This window comes from Xiphias gladius, chromosome 10 (assembly GCF_016859285.1).
Source record: "Xiphias gladius isolate SHS-SW01 ecotype Sanya breed wild chromosome 10, ASM1685928v1, whole genome shotgun sequence".
Classification (NCBI taxonomy): domain Eukaryota; kingdom Metazoa; phylum Chordata; class Actinopteri; order Istiophoriformes; family Xiphiidae; genus Xiphias; species Xiphias gladius.
Genome location: NC_053409.1, coordinates 17,979,452 through 18,001,641, shown reverse-complemented (window position 1 = coordinate 18,001,641; position 22,190 = coordinate 17,979,452). Strand labels below are relative to the sequence as shown.

Genomic DNA, 22,190 nt, shown 5'->3' with positions numbered 1-22,190 from the left:
TATAAGGGCAGCTTTGAGTTATTTTTAAGAACAAACAAGATATGAAATGTTCGTTAGTAAGCTTTAGTGGATCTTTGGAAAGAGCCGCAATAGCTGTTTCCCCCTATTTCCAGTCTTTATGCTAAGGTAACCAAACTGGCTGCTGGTTGTAGCTTCATTAGAGTGGTATGAACCATTATTTCCCACAATGTCGAACTATTCTTTTAAGAGGAAACTGTGACTGTGAAACTGTGAGTGGAAGTGAGGAAGGAGTAAATGAGGACAGAGGGAAGGAAATAAGGAAGGAAGGATGCCACTGCCTCACAGCTCATTCGAGGCAAAGCGGGGGCTGTGAGCTTGAGTTACACAGCAAGACAATGGGCCTCTTTCACCCAAACTCAAACCCACTTGCACAGCCTCACATATACGCACAACACAGAGGCGTTCAGTATCAAAAACTGTTGTTGCTCCTGTTGCACAATATTTGGCTTCTATTATTTCATTATGCCCCCTACTTTCTGCTCTCCTACATCTCCGCCCTGGTTTCTGATTTTGATTTTCTTGGCTGCATGTTTTTGTCTGACTGATTGGAGGCTCGGTGCATGTGTGTCACATGTATCTAGTCTGTACCGTATGATTGCATATGATAACAAAGGCTAATTTTAGCTGTGAAATCCCTCTGACATTGTGTCTCCCAGTTGCGGCTGCATAATGAGAGAGAAGGCAGGGGGACAAAAACTGGGGAATGTCATCCTTATTCTTTAAATCCCTGGAATTTTCTTTTCCAATTTTCTCTCTGTCTTTCTCATGCTAGTCCCTCCCTCCAGGCAGTGCTCATTAGCCCCTTGGCCCTCTCTAAACAGGTGGGGCATGTTTGGCACAGCCCTCCGACATGCAGTCAGACTTAATTGGGCTTGGAGGACCCTTTACCCACACACATCACACACACACACACACACATCACTCATGCACCCCTCCTTTCACAATTTTTTCCTTCATTCTTAAAGAGCCAATTGTCCTCTTCCTATTCCCCAGGGTAAGGTTATGGTTCCTGGGCCGGAGTGTAAATCCAGCCCCAGGCCTGTCTCCAGGCTTGACTGACTGGCTGGCTGGCTGGCTGGCTGGCCTCCTGCCTGCCCTCTTACACCATCTCCCCTCTTTCCCTTCTCTGTCAAAAGATAATAACAACCACTACCCATACAAGCTCCAGTGATATGCAGACATATCCATCAAATGTCAACGGGCTGCTCTCACTACTGGTTCCTCTGTTTCCTCGCTCGCTTTTCCCCAGCTCTCTGCCTTGCCTTTACCTCTCCACCACTTCTATATCTTTCTGCTTTTTTTTTCTCTCCATCTCTGGCTCTTTCCCAACCAGACTCTTTGTGTTTCATTGTGTCTTGGTTGCTCGAGAATTTTTTACCCAACGGGGAGAATCCCCCCCCCCCCTCATTTCTTGCTTTTACTTTTCAAGGATACCCAGAGACTGAGAGTTATCCTCATGTGAATCTGCCGTTTTGTGTTTGTTTGTGCTGCATACGTGCATCTGCTGAGCTCTCTGGGTAAACATGAAGAATCCCTATACCTGTCTATGTCTGTGTAATTACAGCCACATTGGCCTATTTTTTTTTTTTCTTTCCTTGGCAAACACTTGACACTACCTTGAAAGAGTGTTTCTTGAATAAAAAGAAATCCTGTTTCTGCCTACTGTCTTTTTTCCCTTCTCTTTCTCACACACACACACACACACACACACACACACACACACACACACACACACACACACACACACACACACACACACACACACACACACACACACACACACACACACACACACAAACCATACACACAGGTGTGTATACTATCCACCACCACTACTGGCTAAGCAATATCTCATTGTCCTGTTTATCCATACAAACAAATGCCTACTTTTCACACACACACACAAATACAGATGTAGCAAAGAGTGGAAAGGAAAAGAAAGGAGCGCTGAAGTGTGTTCATATCTCTGTATGTGTGTCGGTGTGGGGTTGGACAGGGCAGGTGGGGAGGTTTGAATGTTTACTGCTTTATCACTCCGATTTCACACTCTCGCCTCCAGTCACAGACACACAAACACAATGCACATGCACAGAAACACCCTGTTGCCTCTGGTCTTGTATGTGATGACTGATTAACGGGGAAGAAGGGGTCTCAGGCACACACTCGCGCACACACTAATCCTAGCCAGAGGGGAGGTTTTGTGTGTATGAGTGTGTTAATGAGTGTGTGCGCCTGCTTCTGTAATGGGGCCACCTGTCTACTCATTAGCCTCATTACCCAACCTTTTAATTGCCCCCAAACTCTGCATTATGTCTCCTCCTCCTCCTCCTCCTTCTCCGTCTCCTTCTTCTTCTCCTCCTTCTTCTCCTTCTTCTTCTCTTTCTCCTTCTCCTTCTCCTTCGTCCAGCTTCCCCACTCCCTCTCTCCTGGTGATTGCTCTTCATCATGTTAAGTGAACTATTGGGACGTATCAATAATCTGACATCACCACATACAGCAAGGATTATGTCATAACATGCAGGTGTGTGTGGATGTCAGTGTGAGATGGGATTGGGTGGGGTGGTGTGAGTGCAACATGCCCATATGTCAGCGTATTAGCAAAGTGATCGTTTTGACCTCAGTATCAGGAGGCATATGAACATGACGCCAGTCAGAATGGAATTTGTACTTGTACACACACACTCATTCAGCACGAGTGTGTGCACATACACAGGGTTATCAGGCTGATTTGAGTTACCTTGAACAACCTAAAGCTCCACCTATAATTCCTCTCACTTTCTGGCTCAAATCCCCTCTCCTCAATGGCTGCATGACTATGAAAAAGGATACTTATTACTGTGTCTTTCTTACTTGTGTTCACACTTATAATCATGATTATTTGTGTCAGCTACAGGAAACTACAGCATATTGATTCAATGAATTCTCTGCAGTTTAGCTTACATTTTCCCTTTATTTAGTTCAGTGGCTTATTTTCTCAAAGTTGCCGAGAGTCCTTTTTAACACACACAGTCTTTACGCTCTTATTGTGGTCTTTACATACTAAATTCATCTAGACCTCAACCTCGCTTAGAGAGTCCCTCCCAAACCTTTGACTCCACAGACATTTGCAAAAAAAAAAGCATGGCAGACCACCTTAATTTAAACGTTCCAAGGTCTGGATACACTTCAGCTACAGGTGTGAAATGCATTATTAGTGGGAGGATACTCATGTTGAGGTCAAGAATAGTCAATTGCTTAAATATTTATCTACTGTCCGTCATGGTAAAGTAAGGTGAAGAGTACTCCGCCTCATCCTACCACCGGTGATACACTATTTTCTGTGGTTTAGGTTTTATACTAAGTGAAAGTTTAAAAAAAATTACATATTTTTTACCTAAGACGTCTTTAATTCCCACCAAACAATCTAATAATGATAACAATTGCTAGTTGCTAACCTAGATCAGTTATTAGAATGATAATATATAATAGGAATGTATGCTTTTCCCTAATCCAGCAAATTAAATACCTGACAAATTGTCTGTGAAAATTCTCAGCTGTTTATTTCAAATTATTTGTTTCAGTCACTTTTCAGGCAAAAAAAGTAAAACATTTCCAAATATTCTGATATCAGCTTCTCAAATAAGAGGATATCCTACTTTTCTGTGACACATACCATTATAAACTACATAATTTTGGGGATATGTACATTTGAAGATATCACAGTTGGCTCGGCAAAGATTTAATGGGCATTTTTGACATATTTGATCAGGTTTCATAGACTAAACAATAATTCGATTAACTGACAAAATAATCAGCAGATTCATCGATAATGAAAATAATTGTTAGTGCAGCCCTAAATAGGATCTTGATATGAATGCTTTTACATTTACAAGATCTTACAGTTGAAAAAATGTATATCTCCGGGGGGTGTATCTTATGTTGTCTTATCACCCAGCCCTATCGGGGATATATTACTTTTAACTGTGAAACATGTGAAAAATGAACTTGGATTACTTGTGCAACCCCTCTTGTCCTCCACCCGTCTCCCTGTCACCAAATCCATCTTATTTTCTCCCTCCCTCCCTGCTTCTCAGTGTCTGGCAGACAGCTTTCTGGGCTGTTGCCAGTCAAGTTACATGAGAGAACAGGCGGCAGTACATTCCTGCTGAACATAACTTTGCACTCAGGGGATTCCCTCCCCTGTCTCTCTCTCTCTCTCTCTGCCCTCTCTTTGTTTTTGTCCATTCCTGTACTGTAACATCTAACTCGAGCCAAGGGCTACACTTCCATCAGAGGCATTCTTCCTTGTTTTCTGCCCTTCTTTGTCTGATAATCACAGAAAGGATGCTTTTTTTTGTGCTGAAACACAGCGAGTCATGCGTTATTTTGCCCTCATTGCATAAGCCAAGTTTTCACACATTCCTTCAGTTATGGTCGCACGGCAACTCTCACTCGCTTTTCCAAGTTGCATTTTTTTGTAAAGAATACCTTGCACGCAGAGAGGAGCTCTCCTGAATACTTTGTTAGTGGCTGCAGGGGCTCTGAAACATCCTCAGTTGTAGACCCAAATTTATTGTCTTGTTCTGATGGGGGCTGAACAAGTCATACTGTACACAACCCCCATAAGAAGGCTCGTGTTTGGATCTTTTTGGAGTTAAAGAAACACTTCATTCTGTTTAAATCTAGACCTGACACAATTAGCTTCATTCTTCTCAAATGTAAGGAATTGCTGCTTTTCATAGTCTTATGTGACAGTAAGCCGTTTATCACAAAGACATTTGAAGAAGTGTTTGGTTCTAGCAAATGGCTATTTGAAAAAACTGTCCTTTGCTAATTGCCTGATGAAGACCTGGTAGGGCTGAAACATTTACTTCTTCATTCTTATAAAACTTTTTTGGTAGCTATAATCCAATCTGCGAACAGTATTTTCTTTTTTTCTTAGACCAAACAATTAACCCATTAATCGAGACAATAATCTGCAGATTAATTGATGAATAATAATAATTGATTGCAGCCCTGTTACAAATAATAATTACACCACAATGCTGTTTAAATCCATCAATCAGGATTGAGTGTAGATCTGAAATGATTAGTTTATGAATTGATTAATATAACGACCAGAAATTAACTGTTTACTAACGATTTTGAGTAGAAATTTTTCAAGCAAAAACGCCAAAAAACATTGGATGGTTTCAGTTTCTCAAATGTAAAGGTTTGTGGCAGTTTTATATCATTGTATATTAAATATCTTTGGGTTTGGGTCGGACAAAATGAGTCATTCGAAGTTGTTAGCAGTAGGCTTTTTTTACTATTTTAGGACATTTTATAAACTAAGTGATTAATTGATTATTTCAGAAAATAATTGGCAGATTGATTGATAATAGAAATTATCCTTAGTTGCAGCCTTACATCAGTGCATACATAATTACCAATGTGAAGCTTGCGTAGCTTTTTGTGATCTGTATCTGTTAACTGACAGTTGGAATGACTGGATTGTAGAGCAGCAACTAATGATTGTTTTCAGTATTGATTAATATGTCAATTTTTGTTCTGTTAATCAATTAATTATTCGTCAATAAAAGGTCAAAATAGCAAAATATGCCCATTGTAATTTCTCTGAACCCGAAAAGAAATTGCTGGTTTGTCCAAAACCCAAAGATAATACAAGTTAAATCTAATTAATATTTTAAATTAAATATCTTTATTTAATTTACAATTATTTACAATAATATTGTAAATTAAAAAACAAACAAACATTGAAAAGCAGCAGATATTCAATACTCAGTATCAAAATTGTTCAATAATTAGCTGTTACTCGACTAATCAGTTAATTAACTAATTGTTCAACATTACTGGATTGAATTGGGTCTTTTTCTAAGGTTACTTTAAATAGATAATACAGTATCATAATCACAATGAGACTGATGACTAATGTGATCTGGTTAAATATTAAAAACTATGACAGTTATTCTTTTTTTTTTTTCTTTTTTTTTAGTTTTAAACTAACTATAGTTATGTGCTTTTTCTTTGTCATATATCTTTTTATATGAAATATCTTTGGGCTTTGTAGTTTTTGTGGACAAAACAAGGAATTTAAAGACACCTATGCCTCTTGGACACTATGACAAGCTTTTTTTTTTTTCTTCAATATTTTTGAATTTCATTAACAAAATGATTAATTGATTATTCAAGAAATTAATCGCCAGATTAATTCATAATGAAATAACTGTGAGTTGCAGCTCTTGTTGTGATTACTGTGAATATAATATTATGAAGACTAGACTTGACCTACTTGTCCCAGTCACATTGGTCGGCCACATCAGCACGTAGCAGCTCAAATTGCATCCAAAAGTCTGCAACTCTCAGTCACGGTGTTATAATATATAGACATGTGGACAGTTTCAATGGAAAATATTGAGAAACCATAACTTTGTGGCACAAATTGCACAAGTTCTCTTTGCTAGGAGAGAACAAAGAATTTCCCCGAGTGTCCTCATATTTAACCACAATCTTCTGATGTCTGCTTCACTCCGGCATGCCCCCTCTGTGTCCCCCTGTTGCCACTTTCTTCTCTTACTCTCCCCCTTCTCTTATATTCTCTGGTTTTTCACTCTGTCTCTGGTACCTCTTCTGTGTTTATAGTCCAAACTACCAAGGTAGGCTGTCTGAGTCCTGAGGCTGTTATTGATCGACTAACAAAGAGAGAGACAACGAGTTGCACCAGGAGCAAGAGTGAGCCAAGGCGGGCAGAAAAGACGCCTTGAGAGCTTGTCTGAACCGGAGGGTCTATTTCTGTCCGTCTCAGTGCATCATTATTGGCCATAAGACATCCAGGACATGTGGGATGAGATGACGGATGGTGAGCAGAGGAGAGGAGAACAAGAATAGGAGGGAGGGTGAAGGGTGAAGTTTAGTCTTGAGAGGTCAAGAGGCCTTTGATTCGGTGCTGCAGATGGAGGGATTGATATATTAATATGAAGAGGAGGCATTTTCAGTCTGGTCCAGTTGTCTGTAACATGAAGCCTGTCAGCTCCCGACCAAGTCTGATTGTTAATTGTCAGATGCATGAGGCATATACATCTCCAACCTGCCAACAAATTGTTTAAGGACTGAGTGTGCCTGTGTGTGCGCAATCAAGTGTCCAAACAATGTCGTCTTTTACAGCAAGAAAGGAACAGAAGTGACTCAGTGGAAGTCTGTTGAAATTCAAGTCCTGACATGTTGGTCCTCACTCTCTTCTATAAACAACACGCACACACACACACACACACACACACACACACACACACATGGACTGTGCCGATATCATCTGCATTTACAGGCAGCGCATTCCTTGGGACCATTCCTCTGAAAGCAAATGGGAGTGGAGGCACACAGCCCTGGGCTTCCAGGGCTTTCCCTGCAAGTTACACACACACACACACACACACACACACACACACACACACACACACACACACACACACACACACACACACACAGATGCTGTACACCGAGAATCAGGGTGGGTCTTGGATAGATTTTATTGACTCTGATTCCAGTTATCTTTATCGATTGTGTCAAATCGTTATTTCAGTTCACTTAGTATTCAGTTTCTAAGCAGGAACTCTTCTTAGGAACTCTGCGTTCTTATACCTCATCTTATACTGCTGTAAATGCCAGTAGACGCCAGTAAATGTGGCACAATTAATATACTCATATATAGTTTTAATTTGAGGAAGGTTACAATCGATCCATACAGATCTGATGTTTCCATCTTCTGTAATTTTTCATCTCTTCAGTGGAGCAGAAGCTTAAGTGGACTTTAAAGTGACATGCTTCATGCATGTAATAACTGAAATAGGAAATGTGGAAACAAGTAAAATATCACAGGAGATGGATTGTTGGTGGATCACAGCATCCAGCAGTGATTTTTTTTTTTTTTTTTTAAACCAAGCCAAGAAACACAGACATTCTGTTTCTAACCTTCAGTCTTATTTTCTGTCTTTGTTTGAATTTGATTCACTTATCTTTTTTGCCAAAATCTCTCTGTTTGAATTCTTATCAGCATCCATAAACACAACACTTTTTTTAGGTGGAAAACATGTCTCTTTACTTCTTATGTAGCGTGATTTTTTTCTTTCTTTTACTCTGAAGTTGTTTGAGTTCAGGTCCATTTTTAGAGGTGGGAAAGAGCAGTGTTGTTGAGTGGATCTGGTTTCAACAAACATCTGTGGACTATTAATAAATCATGGTTGCTCTGTGCAGTGGGATGCTGTTGGCGTCACTGTGTTTGTGTGTCTGGGTGTTCATATGTGTGTGCGTGCATTGCGTAAATCATTCTATGAGCCACATATTTAAACAAGGCCTCTAAACTTTTCACACTCTCTTGAAAAAAAAAAAAATAAAGAATTTGTGTCTTTTGTGTGTTGCAGCCACAAATCACTTCCAGTGTTTCTTGTGCCTCTGCTTCTTTTGTTGCTTTATATAAAGAAAGCCTACAAAAACATTCTTAGCTGGCATGAAACCTTAACTAAAAGGGGTGACCAACACATGTGAGTTTCAAACCTAAACCTAAGTAATTGTTCTCTTTTTTTTTTATAACCTTTTACTAACTTAAACTAAACTGGTGCAGAAAATTAATTTAAACCTCGCCATTATTCAATTGCGCCTTCTAGGACATTATTCAAGGGTCCCGGTTTGAGATTTTAACAAAACCAATTCCTAGAAGGGAGAACGCATTGTAATCAGACACAACTGCAGGGGGAGACGAGAATAAGAGATGGGCTGAAATAAAACGGACGGCAGAAAGGGAAAGTTTTAAACAGAAAGGGAAAAGAGGTTGAGCAGTGAAGGTGGACGATGTAGAAGTGGTGATTTGTGACCTGCAGGAAACAGGCAAATTGCATATTTTCACCAGGCTCTCAGAGACCACAACAGGCCCAGGCATCGTGTGTTTCCTCTTGATAACACACTGACTCGCTGACCAATTTGGCTGTGTGAAGGAATATTCTGGTCATTTTTGGGTTGAAGTTGCCCATGTTTATTCTGTTATCCTTTTAGATTGACCATTGTCCTACCAAAAATGGTGAAGAATTATAAATGTGCAGTGTTTCTTCCGAGAATTGTACACCCGGCAAGGTGGAAAAAGTTTACGGGGGTCTCGTTCTCGCTTATTTATGGCACATGTAAACACCGCTGTGCACAGGAGATGGTAGAGATGGTGAGAAAAGGAGGGTAAAAAGTCACAAAGCCCTCTAAAAATGTAAAAGAATATGTTTGTCTTTTTTTTCCTTGCTCTTTTTGCTTTTAGTTAGCCAGACAGCTCATACATTTCATCCTGCACTTACAGACTCAGTTTTGTATTCACTTATGATGATCAAGCCGAAAAAGAAAAAAAAAATAAAAGGAGACAACGTGAGATAAAAGACAAAACTGGCCTCGTTCGGTCCGGATCCCACAGTGGGATCTCCCTGCCAAACACTCGCTTTTTTTATCAGCCCACTCTGTGCTCCACCAGTCTGATAGGATAAATCAATAAGACGATAAAGCGCTCGCCGATTGGTAGACATGTTTGATACCCTAATGAATGTAGTTTTGAGTGTTTTACACTATACAGGGGAAATTTTGTAAAAAATGCATCGAGTCTGCAAGACGGCCCCTCTAGCTGCTTTTCCCAGACGGCAAATTCCTGCACTCAGCCGGAGGATGATGTGCTACAATCTCGACGCGGAGAGATTGAGTGCTGTGTATTAGCTTCGGAGTTAATTTGACAAGTGTTTGTATGCTTCAACTGTAAGCAATATCACCTTTAGAAAAACATATTTGCTGTAAAGTGCTGTCGTCTCAGAGGCAGAGAAGTGCGTACCTGTGCATGAGAGGGTGTTAAAGGGAGTGGACCTGCTGGTGAGTGAGTAAATGTGTGTGTGTGTGTGTGCGTGCGTGTGTGTGTGTGTGTGTGCGTGCGTGCGTGCGTGCGTGCGTGCGTGTGTGTGTGTGTGTGTGTGTGTGTGTGTGTGTTTGTGGGTGAAACATATTTACCCAGAGATCTGAGAACACGGCCAGACGTCATTAGGCTTTAAGGCGAGAGAGTCTCTCCGCGGCACCAGTTTTTGCAGTCTGCCTGACCCAGCAGAGACGTCAGGCAGGCATGCAGTTTAAGATCATTTATTTAGGTTTGCATGTATGCCCGTGTGTGTATTACTATGTGTGTTGCATCCCGTGTGTGTTTGCGTGGATGTTATTTATTTATTTTGTCTGGTAATATGCCTGCGCCTTCATTATAGAGGGAACCATAACTTTGATAAATCACTCGGGCTCGGGGCCCTCACTGCTTTCACAGTATTAGAAAACTAATTGAAATTCTCTTCCGCCCCCTCCTCTCTCTCCCTCCCTCTCTTTCTTTTTCTCTCCTCTGTTTTTCACCCTTTCCCTCGTTCTCTCCTCCCTATCTCTGTAGCAAGGGCCAAACAGTACCGTGTTTTCTCGGTGGAATAGAAGCCAAGAGGGGGAAAATGTCATCACTGATTTAATAGCCGTAGTCTTACTCAGAAACACACACAGCAGGCTCACACACACACACATACACACACTCACACTGAACTCTGGGGAGTGTTAGGAATCCTGATAATGTCATCATAGGAATCTCCATAATGTACCTCGCTCTCCTGCAGGCTCCACTTTGACTCTGCCTCTCCACTCTTCTGCTTTAGATTAGATCGGGGGGGATGAGATTTTAGGTTTAGGTTGATGGGATTTAGAGTTTAGATACTTGTTTCTATGGCAGTGATCCCCCGCTGCCCTCGGATTGAGGATCTGTTTGGTTCGTTGCCTGGGATCTCCCAGCTGCCACTGGATTTAGGGTTTATGTGTTTCATTGTCCATGATCCCTGTGCTGCTACTAGATTTGTTTCATTTATAGGGATCTCTCTGTGCTGCAGCCAAATTCAGGGTGTGGTTGTTTTGTCCTGCAGGAGTCTCCCAGATGAAATTTGTTTTGGAGTTCTTCTATTGTTCAGGATCTCCTCACCGCTGCTAGATTAAGGGTTTGGTTGTTTTATTATGCACCAGCACTCAGCTTTAGCTAGATTTAGGGGTTTAGTTGTTTTGTTGTCCAGGATCTCCCTGCTGCCACTGGATTTCGGGGCGGTTAGCCACTTCTTTTTAATATCTAGACACTGCTACTGTTTGTGCGACACTTGGGACTTTGTGTCCACCCAGAAACCCCTCCTCTCTCCTCGGTTGAGCCTTGTAGTGTGAAGCCAAAGATTTAGCGATGGAAGCAGAGAGTCTGTGTGCATGTGACATGACTTTTGTAGACCGGTGATTTTGTGGAGTCCTGTCAGCACACAAAATTCCTCTCTGCAAACATTCCTGTGACGTTATGCAAGCCCAGGAGAGGAGGGCAGCGTTTGAGCCTGTATGTGCTTTAGACCACCAGCATGTGTCTGTTGACCAGACAAATCCATACCATCATTCCCAAACACACTGCAGGCACATAGCCACACACACGTGTGTGTGTGTGTGTCTGTGTGTGTGTGGGTGTGTGTGTGGGTGTGTGTGTGGGTGTGGTTAATGAGGATGTGTTGATTGATTAGCCTGCAGTAATTAGCTGGAGTGTGAAGGCCTGGAAAGGTCTCAGCTCTGGTGGGAGTGTCCCCTCTGGAGAGACATTGAACTATGCTATGCACCATTACATTACTCACACACATAAACACACAAACACACACACACACACACACACACACAGAAACGGTCCCATCCAAAATCTCAGATGTGAGATGAGTCATCTCTCGGAGGCAGACCTAATACTCTGTGCGAGTGTGAGGAGAGGGGAAAGATGTTTGCTGTGTGTGTGTGTTGTGTGTGGGTGTGTTTGTTTGTTTCAGAGTCTAACATATAAGGAGGTTTGCAGCGTGGAGATGTGTGTTGCAGAGTGAGATGTGCTTGTGCCAGCAGTTTCTTTTCCTACACATTGTGGACTGAACACTGACCTGATCCTCCGCCTGACAAATCAACTCTCTGCATCACCTCCACCTCCTCCTGCCGCTCATTTGTAGTTTCACTTCTTATCTGCTGCCCAGTTTTTTTTTGTCTATCACAGGAATGCTTTTGGTAAATACAAATAATATGGTATTAAGTATGAAAACCTCAGTCTGTAGCCTTCCTCCTACTGAGTTATGAGGCTATAGAAATGAACTGCTGCAGTAAAGTGTTGTAAACACTGCCACCACATGGATGACTGGGGAATTACATGCGATTTTTTAATTTTTTAATTTTTTTTAAAGAATGATCTCTTTCTGCTTCTCTCATTTACATTGTCTCACTTGATCTGAATCATCAAGAAATTACTCCCAAAAGAAAACAGAAAGTAAAAAGTCAATTAAGTTCAGTTTCAAGTGAAACACTAATAAATTAACTGGTTTTTGCAAATTGTCTTGCTGCTGGATTTATTTCTGTCTCTTTAATGCAAACCTTATTGACTGACTGAACCTATATCAAAGACAATTTTCTGTGCATGTAAGACAATAATTCGTTAATGTAACTTTTTTCTTCTCTCTTTTGTTTTCTCTTTCCTCATGCTTATCCGTTCCTTCTTTTTTACCTCTACTTCCCCTTTCTCCACCTCTTTTTTCTGCCCCTTTCCCTCCTTTTTTTTTTTTTTTTTACACCCCTAACAGGAAGTTCTACTATATCACTCTGCTGAGGGACCCCGTGTCTCGATACCTCAGTGAGTGGAGGCACGTGCAGCGTGGAGCCACGTGGAAAACCTCCCTACACATGTGCGATGGACGGACCCCAACACCCGAGGAGCTGCCCTCCTGCTACGAGGGCTCCGACTGGTCGGGGTGCACCCTGCAGCAGTTCATGGACTGTCCCTACAACCTGGCCAACAACAGACAGGTAGGGAGAAAAAGCTTTTAATGTGAATCAACTAAACAATAAAAAAAACTCTACACTACAAGCGTCAGAGAGATGGGATATGTTGACACATTGTCAGATTGAGTGTTGTGGTTACAGTCCCCTGAAGTGAAGCAGTCATTTAAATGAACGCTACGGAGAGGGACGGTGCCCTCATTCAGTTTTACTGCTTCTTTCTGCCATTTGTGCAAACGGCCGCTTTTACTGCAAACACTCAAAAGAGCAGCTGATTTCAGTCTTGACGCTGTATTTTATCACTGCTAACTAGCTAACCTGCATATCTGCACCTAACCTGACCTCTTTCTTGTCTTCTGGACTGCTTTTTTTTTGGTTTTCTCAATAAGATTATAGTCCTGATATCGTCAGGTAGTACCATTAATTCAAGTCTACTGGAAAATACCGATACAGGGAATTTATCTCTGCAGAAATATAGATAAAATTGTTTGGTCATTTTTCACATGAGAAATCAAATACACATTAGATAGATATGGAGTTCTTAAAAAAAAAAAAAAAAAAAAAAAGTGGGAAAGCCACACATTTAGAACTGATTAACAGTGCATTTATTTCAACTTATAAAGATCGAACAGATATGGATTTCTTAGCAAAGAGTTAAAGGAGAATTTTTAATTTGTGTTTTATTACATTTCTTACATTCAGACTCATTGCAAGTCCAAAAGATGTGAAAGGTATAAGTAAGCTGCACACATGAGAGCTTACACTCTGACTTACACACACCTGTGCACAGTCAGGAATCCGCCTGCTGGCCATAAACACCTAAAATTCACACCATCCTTTATCATGCTATCTCAGTCTGCCACCTAAACGTGTTGGCCATCTTATCTAATTTGAGCCCAAGGCTGTTATTGCTCAGGGTCCCATGACTTATAAAAGTGGCGTACACACACACACACACACACACACACACACACACACACACACACACACACACACACACACACACACACACACACATATACACACATATACACATATACACATTCACACACACACACACACACTTGAAGCATCTTGTTTTTACTGTTATTGTAAAGCACTTTGAGCTGAGTCAAACAGCCAAAAAAACACAAACCTAAAAACCACATTAAAAAAGGGGGAACCAGTATTTTCACATATTATTTTTTTAAATTGAATAACTTAGTTGACATAGAGCTGTAATGACGAAATTGGTATGCAACTAATTTGATAATTGATCAGTTGTTTCAGTCATATAATCAGTCGAAAATGCCAAATATGACACCTCCTCAAATATGACATTTTGATACTTTCCATTCCCATTAATGACAGTAAATTGGACAACTTAAAGATTTGAACTGAATTTGTTAGTCAAATAAAACAAGCTAATGGACATCACTGTGGCCTCTGAGATATTGTGAACAATGATTAATCGTGAAAATAAAGGGCAGATTAGTCGATAACAGAAATAATCGTTAGTTGCAGCCTCAGTAAGATGATTAGTCAGTAATCCAAATAGCTTTCTGTTCTTCTGTCAAGTTATCAACAAATCAGTTCAGCACAAATGCCACAAAGGCAAACTCTATTAGAAATATTATTCTATACACAAGTGAGAACTCCATATTTCATGTCTCTCTTGACTGTAAAAGTGAAGCAGAAAAGGTAAAAATCTGATTGATTGTCCCTTTGAACTGGATTATTTGCTTTATGATGTTTTCAAAGGGTCTATGTTTTCTGCCACTAAGGTCCTTGAATCAAAGGATGGGTATTTTTAACACTGTCACAAACATCCACTGATTTTTATAACCACCTCACTTCCTTTTCCCCTGTTTCTAGGTTCGTATGCTGGCAGACCTGAGCCTCGTTGGCTGCTACAACATGTCCACGGTTCCGGAGAAAAAGAGGGCCCAGCTTCTCCTGGAGTCAGCCAAGAAGAACCTCCGAGACATGGCCTTCTTTGGTCTGACAGAGTACCAGAGGAAAACCCAGTTTCTCTTTGAACGAACCTTCAGGTTGCGCTTCATCAGGCCCTTCATGCAGTACAACAGCACCCGGGCGGCAGGGGTGGACCTGGACAATGCTACGGTTAGTACAACAGCTCGCTTACCTTTGGTAGATTTAGTTCTGTAGGCAGAAAGCAAAAAAACCTGACAAATTAATGCACATATAATAATGCTTAGTGTAAATAATAAGAAAAATGTAGTACTTATTTGTAGGATTAATACAGTTTGTTGTATAATTCCGATATGTATGGGTTTCCATATGTTTTTTTCCAAACAATCTAAGAGTTAAAATGTCTCATTATCTTCAATTAGTCCTGCTATGATTAACATATTTATTTCCTCTGCATGGTAGAAAATAAAAAGAAGAAAAAACTAAAGTAAATATTTCAAAAAGAAGTGAAAGATTATTTGAGAACAGAGGTAGAAAAATGGAAAAGGAGAAAAAGAGAGACTCAAAGAGTAAACAGAGGGGTTCTATATTGCTGTGAAATGAGTTGGGATCACTGTTGCCGTTAAAAAGCAGCAGCTTCAAACATGTTCCTCACACTTTGGTCTAATTGGTCCAATGTGGGAGTTCTTAGGCTCCCAGCAAAAAAAAAAATCCTCCAGTTCACAGCAGACTGGTGACCAGAGGGGAGGAGAGAAAAAAAAGTATGCCCAGCTGACAGAGGCTGTGGAAAGGTGGACCAATGGTTATTATCACAAGGAAGAGAAAATATCTTGTGGTGATTTGTATTCTGACAGGTCAGTCAATGTGTGGTGTTTTGAGGAAAAATTAGTTTCTAAAATTAGCTTTCAAATTAAACACCTCTAAAGGCACTGTGTGAAATTGTGACATGATTTAATTATTTTTAAAAAGTCAAATAATTACATCAGCAGGTGATGAGAAGCATATCTACTTTAGAGTTTGACGACTTGAGCTCAGCACTGTCTTCTTGGCTTTGTGCTGGTGTCCCCCGTGCTGCTGATCAAACATCTCTAATTTTCTAACATTATTGCAGCGCTTCACTTCCCTCTGTTGTCGCACACATTGCCCACAAATGATCGGCACTCCCTCGCAGATTTCAAAGGGATTCTCTTAATTAAACTCATTTCCCCCTCCATGTTGTATGCACACACAGCAGATGAGACGCGCCAATAAAGCCAGCTGCTTTGCTCGAGCTAACATCAAACACATTTCTGTTGTCTTGCTCCACATATTGCCAACATCTCTTCCCAGTTCCCTCACTTTGTAGAAACCCTTTAAAACTTTTGTACAAATGTCGTGTAATAGGGCGTTTCCACCACTGGAACATTTATGGAGGGACCAGGAATCTTCTGAGGAACTCAGGAACTTTAAGTTGATAGTACTTTCTAATGTTTTAGGATCTACCTGGGTGTATTTTACGGTGCTGAATGTCAATGGTTGATCAAACACAGACTTCGTTGCACCTCATTCAAAAAATAATAAAGCTGCAGTGCGCTAGTATCAATATTATTGTTTCATCATGGTTATCTACTAAAGGAAAAATGAATAACCACAGAGGATGACTCTGTGTTGTTCGCTCTTTTTATTTTCATGTTTCCTCAGATGCAATGGAAATGCAAAGAGGAATGAAATTTAAGGCCTATAGTTCCTAGTTTAGTGACCTGAATTTAGTTCCCTTGGTTCTGTAGATCCTGGAACTTTCTGGTCAAAAATAGCTGTTAGTTCCTGGCTAGTTCCAGATACCAGAAAAAGTCCCTGCTCTGGCGGCAGTACTTTCAGTGGTTCAGGAACAATCTTGGCAGAGTTTGCGATGATGAGTGTTGCTGATTGGTCACTATTCAACGAAAGCTGTGGACGCCACTAGATGGGACAAGGAAAGGATACCAATTGATTTTTATTAATGTTAAAAACAACAGTAAGGTTGTCAGTGCTACATAAAATGGTAGAGAGAGAGGGAGCGGCGATGGCAGAACAAAGTGGGTGAACATAAGAATCCATCATCAGACTAACTTGCTCAGTCTTCAAGGTTATTCATGCAGTGGAAAAATACACAAACAGGACATGTAGTTCCTTTGGTTACACAGATCCCAGAATTATTTGGTTGACTGTAACTTCACTTTCTTTCTTTTCTAACCTTTCTTTCTGTTAATTTTTCCTTCTCTGCTTCCTTTTTTCTTCCTGTCTTCAACCTCTTGCTCGCCACTCTTTCTCTCTCTTAAGCTTATTATGAAAACTTAAATATTTCATCTGCTCCCTCCTCATTAGGTCCAGCGTATAGAGGAGTTAAATGAGCTAGACATGGAGCTGTACGACTACGCCAAGGACCTGTTCCAGCAGCGCTACCAGTACACCAGGCAGCAGGAGAGGCGGCAGCAGCGCATCAAGAACCACATGCAGCAGAGCCACCAGGGTCTGGGTCTGGGCGTCAGCCTGTGGCCCTCCCGCAGTCGGCAGAGCTCAGTGTCGACACTGGAGGACGGAGAAGGGGAGAGGGAGGAGCGGGAGGAGGGTGAAGAGGGAGGAAGAACGGAGGAGGCGGGCAGCAGGCTCCCCACTGAGGACTACATGAACCAGATCATCAACCGCTGGTAGCAGCAGAATGAGAGCAAACACACAAACATGCATATGTAATGTGAAATGCATACACACATACACGCACACAGACACACACACACACACACAGACAGACACACACACACAGACACACACACGCACAAACAGACAGCACATACACACACACACACTGACTTACGTACACAAAAAATGGCGCCTGCATCAAAGACCCAAATGACTGAAAAACAGACTTTACCCGAGAGTTGGCCTGCGGGAATGAGAGTCCAAGTTGTTGCTATGGATACCAGGGCTTGGTCAATTGCATTAGCTCGTGTAATTGAGGTTCGCCCAGTTGTTATTAGCACCCTCTTGCCCTTTACTCCCTTCTGAGTTTCTCTGTCTCTGTCATCATTATTACTGACTGAGCAGAGAAGAGATATTTTTAAGAGTTGCTGACAACTGAGTCTCTCATCCATCTCTCCCGCCTCCCCTCCTCCTCCTCCTCCTGTATTCCTCTCGTTCTCTGTGGCCTGATATGGAGCATGAGAAAATAAAATTAAGTCTGTGAATTCCCTCTAATCCTTATTAAGGACCAGTCTACTTCCTGGATGCTCCAATTTCAAAGGACCTGGGAAAGCTATGAAAGTATGCGAATGGCTGAGCTGAACAAAGATAATGGAAGGAATACATGAGAGACTGTACCCGAAAGAAAGAAGTTGGACTGAGTTGTGTAATAAAGCTTTCTGCTTAAAAAAAAAAAATCAGCCATTTCACCCATGAACACGCTTTGGACATGAAATAGTGACAGTCTCATTCTCGTTTTAGGATGATTTCATTTGTATTTTCCTTTTGTGTTTATGCTTTTTTAAAAGCAGAATTGTAATAACACTGAGACCAATATTGCTGCCTAAAGAGAAGTGATTCCTTTATTTCTTTATTTTTATTTGTTTTATAAGTCAAAGCTAATGGATTGGATTGACGTACAATGGACCATAGCCATTACTGAAGCCTTGCATCTTGGGGGGGGGGGGGGGGTGTTCCTCTGTTAAAGGTTCCCAAAGCTCCTGTCGCTTAATGAGTTCATTATTTCTCCTTTTCTCTCCTTTTTTTGTGTCTCAGTCCTGCAGAGAATGACAGCCAATTACAGACCCAAATCTCACATAGGTGCGAAGAAATCAAAGGCAGGGAGAGGAGGGAGAGGAGGGAGAGGAGAGAGTCTTCTTCAGGTTGTTGCCAGGAACCGTGCTGTGTGAGCAGCAAGTGCTTTGGAAGCCTTAACTCAGACAAATGCTCGAGATGGGAGTTGTGGAACTACTGGTCACCATGGCAATGTGAGCCCTTAATGTAGTGGATGGCATTTTCAGTTTCTCTCCCTTTTTTTTTAAAATCTTTGGCCAAGAACTGCATTGTAAAAGCGGCGGTCTCAAGCAAGCCTCCGTCCCAACTGCTGAAAGGGCGCACACAGCACTGGTGACCAGTAGTTCATTAGCGTAACCGGTATATTAGTTGGTTTTACCCTGAAGAATGGACGGGGCAAGGTAGCAGTGCCTCTATGTACTGGGATCATAGTCAACATAATTATTGCCAGATATTATGTCTGCATTATATTACAGTAATTTCGCTGACTGCTTGTGCGTCCGTGTGGATGAGTGTGTCTGTGTGTGTCTGTGTGTTTCTGTGTGTGTGTGTGTGTGTGTGTGTGTGTGTGTGTGTGTGTGTGTGTGTGTGTGTGTGTGTGTGTGTGTGTGTGTGTGTGTAAATAGTATGTACAGTATGCCTTTGATTGGCGTATGTGTATGCCTTTGTAAATAGTGTGCCTGACTGAGAGAGGGTGTCGAATGAGTTTTGTGAATGACTGGTTTCATGACCAATTATCTTGCCACTTTTGGTGGTGGAGGGCAGGACAGCAGAGTCCCTCCAACAGCATGTCACAGCAGTGTGACAATCGCAGTGATGCAAGCCAATAAGACTCCCCTCTGCCCTTTCCTTAATAATTTCTTTTCCCCCTTTTATTTTCTCCTCCCCTCGATTTGGTTACATAAGAAAGACTTTTTTACTATAATTACCTAAAAATCCTTATTGACATTTTAAAAAATCTGCCCTCATGACATGTCTTTACTCTTGGCAGCAAAATCTACAAGATGGGTTGGGTTTTGATAGCTCATTGCTCCATTTTGAATCTAATGTTGCACCAAATTCTGTGACCCAATCGAGTTGGGCATTTTAATTTGTCATGTGCTTGTCGTTCATGCTTTTTTATATGTTAGGTCACAGAATTTGGTGTAATAGCTGTTCTCACTTTGCAAAATATCTGGATTTGTTGAGCTCGAAGCTAACAAGTCTCATTTTGGACATTTTACCTTTTCGCCTCCTTCTTTTGTATTGGCAAAAAGCAATGTAGAAAAGACAGACATCACTGGCAGTAGACCCAATTAGTTACCTCAGCAGTCCTTACATTATTCTTTGATTTGGTCACATAGTGTTGCCTACACAAAGGGGGGAAATCAAACTTTTGTTCATTTTTTACCTGTTATTCAGCAGTAAGTTGTATCTTAGTGGTGTCACAGTTACTTCTGTCACACCACAGGTATCAGCCTACTGCCCAGGAAGCAAATTCAACATTGAAATTTCCAGAGATTGTGACGCCCTGGCATGGCCTGAGCAGCTGAATTGCCATATGTTCCAGCATAGAAAAAAATATGTGGAAATATCGAGCGTTATAAATCCAAAAACAAGTTTGGAGATGCAACTCATTACTGGATGCTATAAATAATAATTAGATAATAAAAATAATGTCTTTACATAGCAAACACTATTTGATGAAATCACAGAGTAATGTACAGAGTGCTAAGGTCACAGATGTATCCAATTAATATTAATTTCATAACAGCTAAAATAAAAGTTTGACGATCTCCTGCAATCCAGTGTCTGTAATCTGCCAAAGATGGTTTGTAAGGGAACAGAAACATAACTCTGTAACACACTGCGAGTGAACTATGTGGCTTTGTAGTTCAACAAAACCGACGCTTGGAGTGGCAAAAAACTCCTGTACAGACATAATCTACCAAGTTAGCTAAACATGTTTTCATTTTGGTCAGGAGAATCTCAGTTAAACATTTAGGCATATAATATCAATATTTTAAAAGAACAGCTTAATCGAGACCTCCAAAATTTGGAGCAAGTAGCATACAAAAAATTTGGTGTAAAGGTAAGTAAGCTGCACCTGTTTATTCAATGTTTCAGATACATTTAATCAACATTTCATATGTTACAGAGTTCATCTGATGTTCAGGTTGTAGTTTGTGTTTCCGCTGCCTCAGCTAACAAAAGGTGAACTCAGATCTTCAGAGTTTTAGTTATCTACAACTTAAGCTCCTTGCAAATGTTAAAATCTGAACCTAGTTAGATTTGATACTGGATTAAGATTTGATAAAATGCTATCAAACCCCAACCCTCTCTATACGCAAAGAATCTGAGCAATAAGAAGAGAAAAACCAATGAGTAGGTGGAGAATAGAACTTTTAAAACTGAAAGGGAAAAAGACGTGTCACAGACCGATTAAATCTAACTGAATGTAGTTCAGATTCAGTGTCATCCATGGGGCTATTGGAGGATTCATGCAGGCGAACTACTTCTTTGGTATTACCATAAATAACGTGTTGCATCCTGTTGTTAATCATAGTTTGGGGTTTTTTTTAAGTAAAAATGGAGGAGGAACTAACATTTTAATCAACCATCACTGCCCTTGTTAAATTTCAGCTTATCACCCTGGATCCTACTGTGTCTCTTTTTGATCAACTCCTTTTAAATCAGGGATGATTCACAAAGGGAAGGAGAAAAGAAACAAGGGGGGATGATGAAAAGGTATTGGGATACATCCAGAGTCAATATGCTGCTTTTTGAGTAGCCTTCAAAGTAACACAATGGGGATGGGGAAAATGGATATGGAAAAAGATGTCCATTTTTTGTTTCATATTAACTTCCCCATCATCGTGTTCTTGAACCTGGAGACTTGAAGACACTGCAGCTCCAGGCGTTTTGCCCACAACCTATTTTTCAGAGTCAGAGTTATATTACACTGTGCTTGGACTCCAAACCAATTTCTGGTCCTTATTATTTTCAGTGTTCCAGTTTCACTGGAAGTGCCCATCAGATTTGAAGCAATCCTCAAAAATACTCACCGTACCTGAACAGTGTGTGAAAGAAAAACTCCTGTTGCTGAAATGATTCCAGAAATTGATGCTGTAAAGCTATACTCAAATATTTCATGTCTCATCACTATGTATATCTGATGTCTTAACTGCGTTTCCTTCTTGACAATGAAGCAACCCAGGTGTCACTAGCGTCATTATCTTTTTTAATTTAAAAAAAAAAAGTGTTAAAGAGAGTGTGATAGAGACTTTTTTTTGGATTGGTGTGCAGTCTGTCTCTGGCTCTTTCTGTATGCATAATTCTGGGTTTGTTTCTTATGATTGCAAAAATGAATCATCAAGCCACCAATTAAAATATTTCATTTTTACAGACCTGACTGTGTTGTGGTTGTCACTGCATATCATGTATGATGTTTCCTGCTCTGTCACTCTATTATCAAACACAAACTCAAGAAAAACATCTCCACTTTGACTTTTTTTTTTTTTTTTTTTTAGATGGAAATTACATCTAAGGTACCAAACTTGAAATGCAGCCACATATTTATTGAAGTCTCTCTCAGTTAGTGATTTTTTTTTTTTTTTTTTTTTTTTTTTTTGACAACTTGTGTGGGAGGTTTGTCCTCCAGGTTTCTATGCTTCCAT

General features: G+C 40.7%; 1 protein-coding gene across 1 annotated transcript in view; it reads left to right on the top strand.

Moving 5' to 3' along the window:
- Nucleotides 1–21,910, top strand: part of hs6st1a (heparan sulfate 6-O-sulfotransferase 1a) — a 60,563-nt gene extending 38,653 nt beyond the window's left edge. Inside the window, exons 2-4 of the mRNA XM_040137455.1 lie at nt 12,660–12,882; nt 14,710–14,958; nt 17,110–21,910. Of these exons, the coding sequence (XP_039993389.1) occupies nt 12,660–12,882; nt 14,710–14,958; nt 17,110–17,436 (799 nt within the window). The 3' untranslated portion in view covers nt 17,437–21,910. The remainder of the gene's footprint in view (nt 1–12,659; nt 12,883–14,709; nt 14,959–17,109) is intronic.
- Nucleotides 21,911–22,190: the final 280 nt, after the last annotated feature.